Consider the following 13,805-nt stretch of genomic DNA (forward strand, 5'->3'; position numbering starts at 1 on the left):
ACATTTTGAAATATGCCTATAATGAGAGTTATAAGAGTACTCAGGTTTTTGTTTTGATTATTGAAGTTTATTAAAAAATTAGTTTTAGATCATTATGTAAAGTCACAACAGTATTGAATATTTTGTTTTACATTTTCCATGCATGTTTTACTACATATAAAAGCATAGTTTAGTTATTATCCATAACAGTCAAGTTACACTTTGCCATTGAGAGAACAGAGGTGTTGACTGGCAGTCTCGTTGGGTACTAGAAGTTTCACTTGCAGTCTGTCATAAGCATTATTTGATTTCATTAAAAGTGTAGAAATTGCCTATATAAAATAGATGTAGTTTGGGACTCAGAGCTTTATTGGACGAGTCATTAATTATCTCAGTGTCCATAAATTATCATAATATAGGTATTAATTTAGATTTTTGTTGTAAGTCATGGAATCAAATTGATATATTGGTTATTTTGTCTAGAGGCTTTCTAAAAGTTGGGTTTTGTGGAATTTTTTTGTTTGACTCTGAGTTATTCCTTTAAATGCCCAGGAGAGGGCAGCATTTTACTACATCAGGCTTATAAAAGAATTTGCCCTGCTTAGACTGTCAATGTTTCTTGTAATTACTCCCAGTATATTTGTTGCTTGCTTATGAATTAACTTGCATTTATGGAACTAAATCATTCCAATCATTTAATTACACCTGAGGAGCTGAACTATAATTGCTTGCTTCCAACTAGGATCTGATATGGCTTGAGCAGTATTAATTTGGTGTTTACTTTTCTGAGTGCTAAAAGCATTAAAATGATTGTGCAATGGGATTACATTTTACTAATTGCTGGCATTCATTAGCTGGGTAAATGATGAGGAAGAGTGACTGTATATTGCAGAGGGATAAAATTATGGTTTTAAATAGTATATTACTAAGCACATTAAGGCCTGTAAGACATGTTTTAAAATACTCCAGAGGTTATTAAAGACTGTATTTTCTACATGTCTTGGTATATGAATCTCTTATTAAAATACTGCAATTATTATTAACCTTTTTGGGCAATATGTAGGGAAATGGCTTCATTGACTGGAACATATTTCTTTGATATTAATAACTTCCTATATTTTCAGCTAATCCAAAAGTAAATGAGAAACTTAGAAAAAGATTGCCAACTCCAAATCAACATATTTAGAGAAAATTGGAAAAGGAGAAGCTTACTACAGCTTTATTTGAGGACTTTTTAAAGAACGCAGGGTTCTATCTGTGAGGTAAATCTAATTTTATTCTCCTTAAAAGCATAAAAAAAACACTGGCATAGTGTTTTATCATGTTTACTACGAAAACAAATAAGAGAGAGGAGTATCGGTAATTCCACAAGTTAGTGATGGTCTTTATGTTTTTTAAAATTAGAGTAGTATTCTTAAATTTCTTTTATAAGTAAAATTTATAAAAGTAATCTATATGAATATATACACAGTAAATTGAAATCAGTAAATTTGAAATATTTGGTATAAAATTTATGGCAAATAAAGTAAAAATGTATTTTTCTTAAATGCTTAAAATTATAGTTGGAGAATATTTCAGTTAAATAAATTAAATGGTTCTCTACCCAAATCAGCATGAATGTCTAAAAAGCTTAACCTGAACTGTATATACTAAAATATATGTGTGAAGAAAAGAACCTTTTTCTGAGAAAAAGATTTAATTTCGCCTGTTGAAATTCTCAGTTAATTGTCCCATTATAAATGTTTTAGAAAACCATTTATCCTGTAAATTCTCTGTTAAACAAAGGTAAGGTTTAGGTGTGTTCTGATATATTGTTTTCAGTTTATTTATCTAGAGTTGACTTTATTTTAGCTGCAAATCTTGGAGCAAAAACCAGAGACATTGCCAGAGCAAACAAGAATAGAAATACAAATGGAGAACTGGTCAAAAGGTAAGGACTTTTAAGGTATTAATACCAAGCCCCAGGTGTTATGCTAGTTCAAGGCACTGAGTGAAGTGTGTTTGTTCTAACCAATATATTAGACAGAGGTAGACAAGCGCGCACACACACACACAGACACAGAACATGCACACAGAGACCCAGGGATTATGAAAGAGATAGAAAGAAAGACACACAGAGAAAAGAGACATACACACAGAGAGAAAGGGACACACACATGCACACAGAGAAGGAGACACAGAAAAGACATTGAGAGAGGGAGAAAAAAAAAGACACACCGGGAAAGAGAAACACGCCTACATACAAAGAGGCAGAGGAGACTGAATGACTGTGACAGAGATGGACGGAGCCACATTCAGAGAAAGAAACACACAGAGAAGGAGATCCTCAGAGAAAGAGACACAGGAAGGAAGATACTTGAAGAGGGAAACACATAGAGGCACAGACACACACCTGGAGGTGCACAGAAAGAGAAGCATACACAGAGACTCAGAGAAAGAGAAATACCACAGTAAGAGAGACTTGGTGGGAAAGAGACAGATGTATAGTGAGGGAGAGAGAAAAAAAAGAGACACACTGAGAGTGATAGAGACATAGGCATGAGGACGGATACAGAGAAAGAGACGTACATACAGACAAGGGACATATATAGTGAAAGAGACAAGATATGTCTCTTTCAGACATATAGTGAAAAAGACAAGATACATATATACATCTTCTCACAAAGAGAGAGAGAAATGCCAGAATGAAAAAGAAAAATCTACCAGAGAAAGAGACACACGTAAAGTAAGGAGAGAGACTAGAGAGAATGAGGGACAGACATGTATATATGCAGACAGAGTAGAAAGACATAGATCAGAAGACACATACACTGAAAAATAGACTAAGACACATATATGAGACAGAGAAGAAGATACTCACAGGTATGCACATGTGGAGGAACACAGCCTGAGAGGCAGAGAACAGTCAGAGACAGATACAATTTGAAAGACAGTCTGAAGACAGAGACAGACTGAGAGATGGCCTGAAAAACAAGTGGAAGGAAGGAAGGAAGGATGGATGGATGGATGGATGGACGGATGGATGGATGGATGGATGGATAGGTGGATGGGTAGATAGATGGATGGACAGACAGACAGATAAGAGCAGCACACATAAAGGAAGGGGCGAGAGATATTTAAGATCTATTACGGTAAAATGTTGAAAATTTGGAATCCTTGGGAAATGATTCTTTCTGAATGTGATATTACATATATTTGAAAACTTAAACCTTTATGTACATCTTTTAAAATTTCTTCTTATATTATAATTTTAAAAATAGGATTCTTATTAAAACACTGTATGCATCTCTTCCTTTTTTGGTTCCCCTTCCCCCAACAGGGCTCCTGTTCAGCATAGTCCAGCCACATTTTTATCCTTTTTTGAAGGTTAAAGTCCATTTTTGAGGACCATTCTATAATCATTGTACTGAATAAGTTAGCAATTATATATTCTTTTGAGGGATAGAAAGATCTGAGTGCCTTTTTCTGATTTCTGCATTTTGTTTTTGATATTTATACTGTTACAAATTTTCCTGCTGTTTGTACCCACCATTAGTAATTTCCCTTTTTATTTGTCACACTAGGCTGCTTATTATGAGTTTAGAATCCAGACAGCTGATTTAATTCTATGTAAAACAATAATATATAATATCTGGGTAAGATAGTTAAAGGTTTTTTGTGCAAAGTTAATAGTGCTTGTACTATGTGACACTTAATTTTGGTGTGCTCTCTATATTCAAATTGTGGATAAGAATGTATTGGTATGAAGTTAGGAGCTAATTTGTTATAGCTATGTTTATTCATTTATTTGAGTAACTAAGTAGATACTCTTAACAGCTCAAAAGCATTTTACTCAATTTATGTAAAAAGAAAAAAGAAGCAAATAATGATGCATTTGTTGTGTTTCTCATTCACACATCGTATTGCTGTAAGAGTCATGTTCAAATTAGAGACCAAACAATCTTTAAGGAGTGAAAGGAGTTATTTTTAATATATCCAAAGAGAGAGAGACTGTAGAGGGAGTACTGCTGATAAATGTCCAATAATCAGGAAGGATGTCAAGGAAGGAGCTGATGAAGCTCTGGGATACTTACGAAAAGGAAAGTTTTATGGTTGAAGATACAGATGCATAGACAGTTTACGGTAGGCACAGACTACAGCAGACATGACTGATACAGCATTAAGAAAATCTACATTTTTACAGGCATCTTTTTGACATTGGAAAGAGGAATAAGATATTCCCATTTATAAGGATCTGTTACTAAACATTATTAGGAAAAAGGTCAGATGCGGTGGCTTATGCCTGTATTCCCAGCACTTTGGGAGGCCAAGGCAGGTGGGTCACTTGAAATCAGGAGTTCGAGACCAGCCTGATCAACATGGCGAAATCCTGTCTCTACTAAAAATACAAAATTTAGCTGGGTGTGGTGGCGCGCACCTGTAATCCCAGCTACTCGGGAGTCTGAGGCAGGAGAATCACTTGAACTCCAGTGGCAGAGGTTGAAGTGAGCAGAGATCATGCCATCACACTCCAGCCTGGGCAACAGAGGGAGACTCTGTCTCAATAAATAAATAAATAATATTAGGAAATAAAATTAAACCTAAATATTTTAACTTTTGAGTCTTGTGATAACAGATGTTTAAACAGTAAAATCTCACATCGTCATCTCCCTAATGGCAGGGTTCATGGGATTTATCTTAAATCACAGATTGCTTCAAAGCTCTATCTTACATAAATGTTCCTAGTCAGTTCCTTTGAATAGTTATTTTATTTAGCATAATTTTACTAATTAAAAAAAATTGAGTTAATTAAAACTTGTATTACACAGATATGGCTTTATTTCATCTTACAAATTTCATTATAAAGAGTGCTGAAGTGGCCATTCTTTTCCTAGCTTTACTGTAGAAACACTTCTGAAATATTTTAAGTCAAAGAGCTGATAAGATTGATAATGTAACATATATAACCGTTTATGTTTTTCTTTGTTTTTGTCGTTGTAGACATTTTGGAAAATGGAAAGCTGAGGTTGGTAGGTGGGCTGGGTGATGATATCTACAAAATAAACCCAAGTTCTTTTTTTTTTTTTTTTTTTTTAAAAACAGTCTCACTCTGTCATCCTTGCTGGAATGCAGTGGTATGATCATGGCCCACTGTAACCTTGAATTCCTGGGCTCAAGCAGTCCTCCTTCCTCAGCCTTCTGAGTAGCTTGGACTACAGGCATGAGTCACTGCACCTGGCTAATTTTTTTTTAAAATGGTTTGTAGAGGTAGGGAGTCTCAATATGTTGTCCAGGCTGGTCCCAAACTCCTAGCCTCGAGCAATTCTCCTGCCTCAGACTCCCAGAGCACTGGGATGACAGGCAAAAACAACTGTATCTAGCCCCCACGTTTCTTTTAAGTAGTTGAAAAAACAGTCTTGAATGAATGTAGTTTGTAAGTTGACAAAAACAATGTGTGTGTGAATAAACATATATTCCCAGCAAAAAATGTGTTACCATCTTCAGGCCTTTTAAGGGGTAAGTGATGTTTTGCCTTTTTGTGAAAACTTCTATTTAAGGGTTCTCTTTTGAAAAAAAAAGAAAGAAAAAAATGAAATGTCATAATCAAAGGAGTTTATACCCTCTGAAATAATGAGTTGTTGTTATATTATTGGTTGTTTAGCCCTGTTTTGTATTTACTTATATACATAACTGTAAGAAAAAAGACATAGGGATTATAAATCTCATATGAATAATTATTTGAAATACTGTTATAAATTCCTGATCATTTCTTAAATGAATGTTGGGATTTTTATTAGCAGATACATGGTCTAGTTATTTTATAGCATACAGCAATTCTTTGCAAACAGTTTACATATTATTTACAGGTAAATATGTCTGCCCTAAGTATACATACTTGCAATTATGTAGGTAAAAATGAGGTCTGGATACCAGTTAAATTTAGAAAATTGTGAAACTCATTTAAATTTAGAACCTTTAGGGGTCAGTGTTCCCTAAGAAAGGTTACAAAAGGTTACTGTGCCTACCAAAATTAAATATTAAATCTGCTATATTTTAAATATATATATGTATATTTTACCAATTTAAGGTAAGAAATGATGAGAATTATACATTGAAGAAGCTTTTGACCAAAACCTTTCAATTTAATGGCTTTGTTCAATATTGTTTTTAGGATTATTATTTGTGGGGATCATCATATGTAATATATGTTTTACACACAAAGTAGTTATTTTTACTTATGTATTATCTAAATTTAGATCTAGATTACATATTTTAATTAATCTTTAAGCTTAAAAAATGATCATGATTCTAAGTCAAGAATCATTGTGCTTATTTGAAATAAGGTGAAAAAACACTTCTAGAACTGCTGTGTAAATAGAATTCTTACATTTTTAAGTTTATTGGATGCTAATAAATATTTAAAAATTTTTTATCTTACTGAATTTAGGTTAAAAAAGTTGTCATCTTTATTTTAGAATTGAACTAGCAAGTATCATTTGTATCCATGATTCTTACAGTTTTTCTATAAAGCACAGTAACACAAATATTTTTTTAAATAAATGAAACTTAACGAAAGGTAACTTGCAAGTGGTTAGTTTCTTGTTTAGTCAGAATAATGTTTATTTGTCCTTGGCGTTTTGAACCTGTGTGCCATCATCAACCTCTTGTATTATTGATTCATTTATCTTTCTGTCTGTTCACAAAGTACATGTTCTTTTTTACCTTTTATCCATCTGCAATTCTGTAATTGAATTATAACTAAAACTATTGCATGATTTGCAAACAAATTGTAAGTGTAGACACTGAAGAACCACTGTAGGAAAACATCATTGATGCTTTTAAATGTTGTTGATCATTATGACTAAAATATGATTGTAGAATCTCATATCACTTTCATAAACTATTTTATGTTTAAGGCAGAGAAGAAGAAAATGACAAATTGCTTAAACTGGACATTCATTGCTACCAGCAAGATAAGCTGGTAAAAAAAAAAAAGCTATTTCCTAGACATTATGATTATATACTCCTTGAAATTAAAGGTTTTGAAAATGTCTAGATCACTAATCATTCTGTATTCAATTACAGGAATTAAATTTTATTAATAATTGGCTTTCTAGTAAGTAATGGTATATTTTTCATGAAGAAGACATGTAGTTAGTGGTTTTAGCTTATTGCCTATATTTTAAAGCAGAAAGAAGATTGTGTTGGAAAACCAATACATTTAATAATGTCAGTAAAATGTTATGGTGGAAAGAACACAGATTTGGAGCTAAACATAAGTTTCAATTTTTACATCTTTCACTTAACTACCTACTTGGATTTGGGTATAAGTTTCATAAATCTTTGTAAGCTTGAGTTTTCTTTTATACGAAATAGAGAGATAATCTATTTAGGACCATTGCGAAGATTAGGAATGTTACATGTAAAGTCCCTACTATAATGCCTGAAGCAGGAAATGAATTTATTTAATCTGTATTTCACTTACCAGAGCAATTATTTCCACCAATGTGATGGTGGTAGGTTACAGATGGTAAATAAAAATAAAAATAAAAGGTGGTTGACAAATTTAGAGGACTTTTAAGTAAACCATGGTGATTGTCTTTCTTATTCCTTCTAGCTATGGAAGGTACATTCTACTGAGTTTCGAGAGTATTAAGAATCCTTAATAACAGTATTTGAAATGATTGTTATAGTATTATAAAGAATCTGTTTTCTTCTAATACAATGTTCAGAATATCACTGGAACTTTAATTTTTCAAAATGGTATGCTTATAGTTAGTATATTTGATATACTATAATATATAATTAATAATATTCATTTAGAATAAAATCTATTTTTGTCTGTATTGAAATTCCAGTTGCAATAAAAATCTCCAGATTAGTGGCATCACAGAGTATTTTCATGTGCCTTTTCCTTTTGGCAAGTGTGGATTTAAGGTTGCATTTTAAAAATTTCCCATGTGCCATTGGGGGTTAAAAGAAGAACATGTCTGAGGTCTGATTAAATTTACTACTTATCTCCATAGGACCTAGCTTAATAGAGTGCTAGTAGCTTCTCACACATGACCATCTAGAATATTTGAGAGAGTGGTTTTAGGAATACTGGCAGCTGGCCAGCAAGGATTGATTCATTTCCTGAGGAGATGCTGAGGCTACTCTTAGAAGAATGATTGAAGTTATAGTCTTTTATTTAAAAAAATTTCCTTTAATATAAATAAATTTATTAAATACAATTCTGGAATTTTTAATTTTTTAAGCTTGATATGAATGATTCTGTTAATACTCTTGGACTGAGTAGAAAAATGGAATAAAAAACCAAAAAATGTTTACAAGGGCAACTTAGTTTTCTAACTGGCTATGACATTTGTTGTGAACTCTTTTAAGATTCATAATTTCTAATATGAATACTTCATGTTGGCGAGTTTATGCCACAAATTATTTTTTAAATTATATTTTGGCAGTTTAAAAAATAGACTTTATCTTTCAGAATAGTTTTAGATTTACAGTAAAATTGAGTTGAAAGTACAGGGTGTTCCCATACATCCCCTACCCCCACAAACATCCAACTTCCCTCTCTGCCAATTCTCTACCACAGTTGTACATTTGTTACAACCAGTGAGCCAGTCAATAAATTCTTAATAGGGGAAAAGTTTGTGAGCTAAAAGGATTTCTTCTTTCTCTTTCTTTCTTTCTTTCTTTTTCCTTCTGTTTTTACTAAATTTATAATGTTTTAAATCAGTTCACACTGTACTCTTCATGCGCAATTCTTACATCTTTGGTTCCTCCATTTTACAGAAATGAGCGTTTCTAGGAAGAATGAGCATGAAAAGTGGCAAATTTCCCTTTTAGTAGGACCTTTTCTCCCACGTTTCTATTCTGTTGGTGTGATCCTCTTTGTAGAACTTGTGACTCTATTTCTTTGGGTTAAGGAAATACAAACTCTACTTTTAATATGCAGATTCTTTTACATTTATTTGTGGTCATGAAAACATTTTTTTTTCTTTGAAATAGAAAACAATGACTTGATTTTGTCAAAAGATTTTTGCTTTGTTTTAAATTCTCCATCCTTAAGATTCTGAACAAATCTTTGCTAAAAATCCTAATTTATTTCTGGTTATGGCCTTTCATGCCAGAACACCTCTTATAACACATATTTACAGCATGCACCTTAATATAATGTTCCAGAATCTTTAATTTTCTACACATGAGAATTTCAGCTTGTCATATTTCAGATGACTGTGAGGCCTCTGTAGTACGATTAATATAAAGATCTGAGTGTGCATTGGCATTTTGTTGATTTAGGAGAACTGGATCAATATACATTGGTATGTAGACTGAATTGAAGGCCCTTTTAAGGGTTGTTCCAGGTTGGCTGTAGGGTAGGACTGATGTGACTTCCTGGACTTAAAGGTATTTTAAATACATTTTAAAAAAGTTTCTTAAGTGATAAAATTTTTTTTTCACTTAAAATTTAAGTGATAATATTTTAGTGTACATTTACTTACTACTTTTTGGTTGTAAATACATTTGTAGTAGTAGAATAAAAATCTTTTGGAGGAGTTCACCAAATACTCCAACTTTTAGTGTTTTGGTTTTATTCGAATCAAAACAACCTGTCATGTAGGATGTTATTATCTTTCTGGGAGAATTTCAGATACAGTTTTTCTTTGTGTTCTGCTTATTTCAGGGAATATGAAAAAGCAAACTTAGAGCAAGTCAGGCTTCAAAAATTTGAAATTAAGTAGATTATAGTGTAAATGATTGAATTAAAAATATTCTTATCTGTAGCTTTTGGATGAAATAGATAATACTTTGCCATATGGTAAAATTGTTTTTGAAAAGATGCAAACTAAAAAGTAATTATGTAAAAAAATTGTGTTCGAACTTCTGTGTTTATTTTTTGACAGATTCTAGTTTTTACATACAACCATTTAGTATTATAATATTAGGATGCTGATGTGTGAACAGTACAAACTGATGGATTTATATTGATAAAATTATACTCGTGTAGAAACAATGTTTTTGCTACTCAGTATTTTTAAAATTAACAATTAAATGCTCCTTTTAAATACAGTTTTGCTGTCTGTACCAAGATAATTTGATACACTAAAATTAATACAGTTAACAAACACTGTTCATTGATTTGAACAGTTTTAATATAGAAATATAATCACATTCAAGCACAAGATACCGTTATTTCTTTCTTTATTTAATGTTCTTTCCACTCCAGAAAATTCCAGATTTTCAGATTAGTATTAATCCCTAGCAGATTAGGGTAGGTATGGTTCATTTAGCATTAGTTTCCTTGAACCAACAACAAGTTTTGGAAGAAAGAAATATGATAAGGGAAGACAGAACAAATATGTAGTCCTTAAGGTTTCAGGCCTGTGTCCAAACGCTAGGATTGGGAATATGGAGTATGGATATTCTGTGTCCTTTCCATTAATTATTATAAAAGTGGAAAGAAGTTATAATTTGAAAGAATTTCTATTGTAAGTGGATCAGATTATTTTAAAATGTTTATCAAAAAACCAAATGTTACAAAATTTGGAGTCACTGAAGCTGTTTTACTCAATTGTTTTTAAGAGTTTAAAGTTAAAAAAAAGTAATGATTACAGTTCGGCAAACCTGTTTCCTTTTGGAAAACTTCATTCTTATATTTTATAATCAACCAGTATAGAGTTAAAGATTAGGACAAGGCTGCACTAGTCCAGGTAAGAAGAAGAATGACAGAAAATTTTTTTCATTAAAAAAGCTGTCTTTGATCTCTTGAGAATGCAGTAGAAACTAGCATCAGAGACTTCCTCTGCATTTTTAATAGGACTTTTGCTTTCCATGATGTTCTCTATTGGCCCTTTATTATCTTTTTAAAAAAAGTCTCTGCCCTTCCCCCAAGTCATTTGAAATGAACACATTACCAAAAAACAAATTTACTTTTCTGAGGCTTAATTTTTTTGTTTCAAGTACTTAATGCTTTTTTGAAAAGTTTAAAATGCTAACTCTAACAAGGGGCTGATTATGCTGTAGTGTAACTAACAAGGCACTAGTTTAGCAGTTACAGTTGATTAATGAAATAGCAGTCTTACCTTTTCCTTTTATGTTTTTCTTTTTGTTTTTTGGTTTTTTTTGGTTTTGTTTTTTGTGTGTGTGTGTGTGTTTTTGAGAAACAAGTGGGGAATTTGAATAAAATATATCATTTGCATAGAAAGTTATGTAATGATGCCATATAGAGTATAATGATTTCCTAAAACCTTGTATTTAAAGTAACCTGAATTACAATGAGAGATAAACAGAATATTTACCCATCCCTTATGAGCTGCTGCTGATATGTAAATTTATTCTTCTACTTTGCACAAATATACTTTTGAGCTACTGCTTAAACACTTGGAGGTCCTTAGTCAAACAGTTTTAATGATGCCTCCAATATTATGAAAGTGTGACATTTGATGAATGTCTCATATAGTTTTGATATCTGGGCACATGTCAACAAAAAAAAATTGAGCATTGGTTTGTCATGCAACACCTAGATAATTTATAATTTTACTGTTTATATCCATCTTGACATTTTTTATCTGCCAAAGGCAGGTTTCATTTGGAATCTTAATCTGAGATTTATTTGGTGGATCTGGAAATCATAGCTAGGGTTCCCACAGGAAATGGTCCATCTACCAACAGATTAAATGGCAGTCCTGCAGTTGTTAGGGGAGCTCTGCATTTAACACACATGCATACTCATTCAGTCAGCGCTGTGGAGAAAAATTAAAGTAGTAACCCAGGTTTAGGAACAATGTAGCTAAAAAGTCCCATATTTGCTGAATGACAAAGGGTTATATAGCAGCATTTCATTTTATTATTCGTGCTTGAATTTCTTGTTTGCTTTGTTGAGTCTGCTGACGAATACTAATAAATGCCTGCAACAATCCAGACGAGAGATGCCTGGCAACAAAGCTATGCGGTGGACCTCCCTGATCTTCTCCAGTTCACAACCTGACCTTTTGAAAAATTGGCTGGGCTAAGCTGCAGAATTTGGGTGTAATGGTTATTGTTAACTCCAGCTTTAGGATTTATTAATTTGTGTGATCAAGACTTACCTATACTTCAAAGTTTCAAAAGACCAAACACAATCATCCATCCATTAGAACTAACACTGTGTTTCACTGATTCCCGCTTAGTATCTGACTGGTGATTCTTCTATTTTGTTTTCCAAATCTAAATATATTCTTAAACAAAATGAGTGGCACATATAAAGAAAGTTTGTTTTTTCCTCTTTATGTTTATTATTGGAAAATTTATCTTTTATAAATTATTTATGAAATTGTTGAATTCACAATTGGTATATCTTCATTCTTAACAAACAAAAAATACATAATTATTAAACCTGTTTTATTGCAGTTGTAGAAATTTAAGACTTTCCCAGTTCACTCATGTTTTTAATTAACTTATACACATTATTCTAATAATAAGAAAATTTGAGAAAGGCTGAAAAGGTTACACATATATTACAAATAGCCAAATAGCTCATATCACTGGGGAAAAACAACAACAAAAAGAGTTATGTTAGTTAATCGAATTTTAGGATAGTTTTCACAATCATTTCAGCCTAAATAATATTTGCAGTGTTTTTAATATTTGTAATAGAAGTTGTACAAACCCTTAATTTATGTGATTTATAAGTTATATAGCCTAAGCTGTAGGATATTACACTATTATATTGTCCTCATTGCCTTCATATGGTGAAGGATGTTGAAATTTAAAAGCTTAAACATATGATAGAATTTCACAAAATATTTATGTGCTTTAAAGAGTTCATACATAGAAATTGGAACTTTTCCTCGATAGAATGAATATTGATTCATTCATGACCATTTCAGACTTGGTGAAACAAACAAAAACTTAAAAAAAAATTGATGTAGTATCACAGCTTTAAATAGCTGTTTTATCTGAAAAAAAAAAAAGAATAAAATTGTAGTAAAAGAATTTTCATGAATAGCCAATAGATAGTTTGAAACATGGTACGTCAAGTCATTGAATTGTTGTATCTAAGGTAAAATAATCTCACCACTTCTTTTTGGCATGTGTGTTTATCTAAATATAACCATGTGTAGTAGTATAAAGAATACAGTTTATTTTGTTTGTCCAGCTCTAATGTCCAAATGAATGAGTTATGTGATATTGACAGATTTAGTGATTTTCTGGTTTTTCAACCTTAGTAAAAGCTTATTTCAGTATCTTATAGCTACACGTAGCCTTCACCATTCAATATGTTTTTGACTTCTCCTCAGTATGTATACAGTATACCTTATTAAGAATTACATATGCACTGAGGACAGTGGCTCACACCTATAATCCCAGCACTTTGGGAGGCTGAGATCACTTGAGCCCAGGAGTTCGAGACCAGTCTGGGCAGCATAGGGAGACCTTGTCTCTACAAATAATAAAAACAAATTAGCCAGGTGTGGTGGCACGTGCCTGTGATCTTAGCTACTCTGGAGGCTGAGGCTAGAGGATCGCTTGAGCCTGGGAGGTTGAGGCTGTAGTGAGCCATGATGGTGCCACCTCACTCTAGTCTGGGTGACAGAGTGAGACCTTGTCTTGAAAAAAGTAAAATAAAAAATTACTGTCTGCGCTTTCCAATATGGTAGCTATGGGCACCATGTGGCTATTGAGCACTTAAAATCTGGCTAGTCCAAACTGAGATTTGATGTAATTATAGTACAAAAAAGAATGTAAAATTTCTCAAAGCAATTTTTAAATATTACATGTTGAAATGGTCCTATTTGAGAAATATAATATTACTTGTTATTGTTTGATACGCTTATTAGAAAATTAAAAATTGTATAAGCAAT

At 32.2% G+C, this 13,805-nt stretch overlaps 1 protein-coding gene across 2 annotated transcripts in view; it reads left to right on the forward strand.

The window, feature by feature from the left end:
- Positions 1-13,805, forward strand: part of MIPOL1 (mirror-image polydactyly 1) — a 401,247-nt gene that overhangs the window by 49,001 nt on the left and 338,441 nt on the right. For both annotated transcript variants that reach the window (XM_025392166.1, XM_025392167.1), the window contains 2 exons: positions 1,104-1,241; positions 1,831-1,909. In XM_025392166.1, coding sequence (XP_025247951.1) covers positions 1,891-1,909 — 19 coding nt within the window. In that variant the 5' untranslated portion in view covers positions 1,104-1,241; positions 1,831-1,890. The remainder of the gene's footprint in view (positions 1-1,103; positions 1,242-1,830; positions 1,910-13,805) is intronic.

Source organism: Theropithecus gelada, chromosome 7b (assembly GCF_003255815.1).
Source record: "Theropithecus gelada isolate Dixy chromosome 7b, Tgel_1.0, whole genome shotgun sequence".
Taxonomy (NCBI): Eukaryota; Metazoa; Chordata; class Mammalia; order Primates; family Cercopithecidae; genus Theropithecus; species Theropithecus gelada.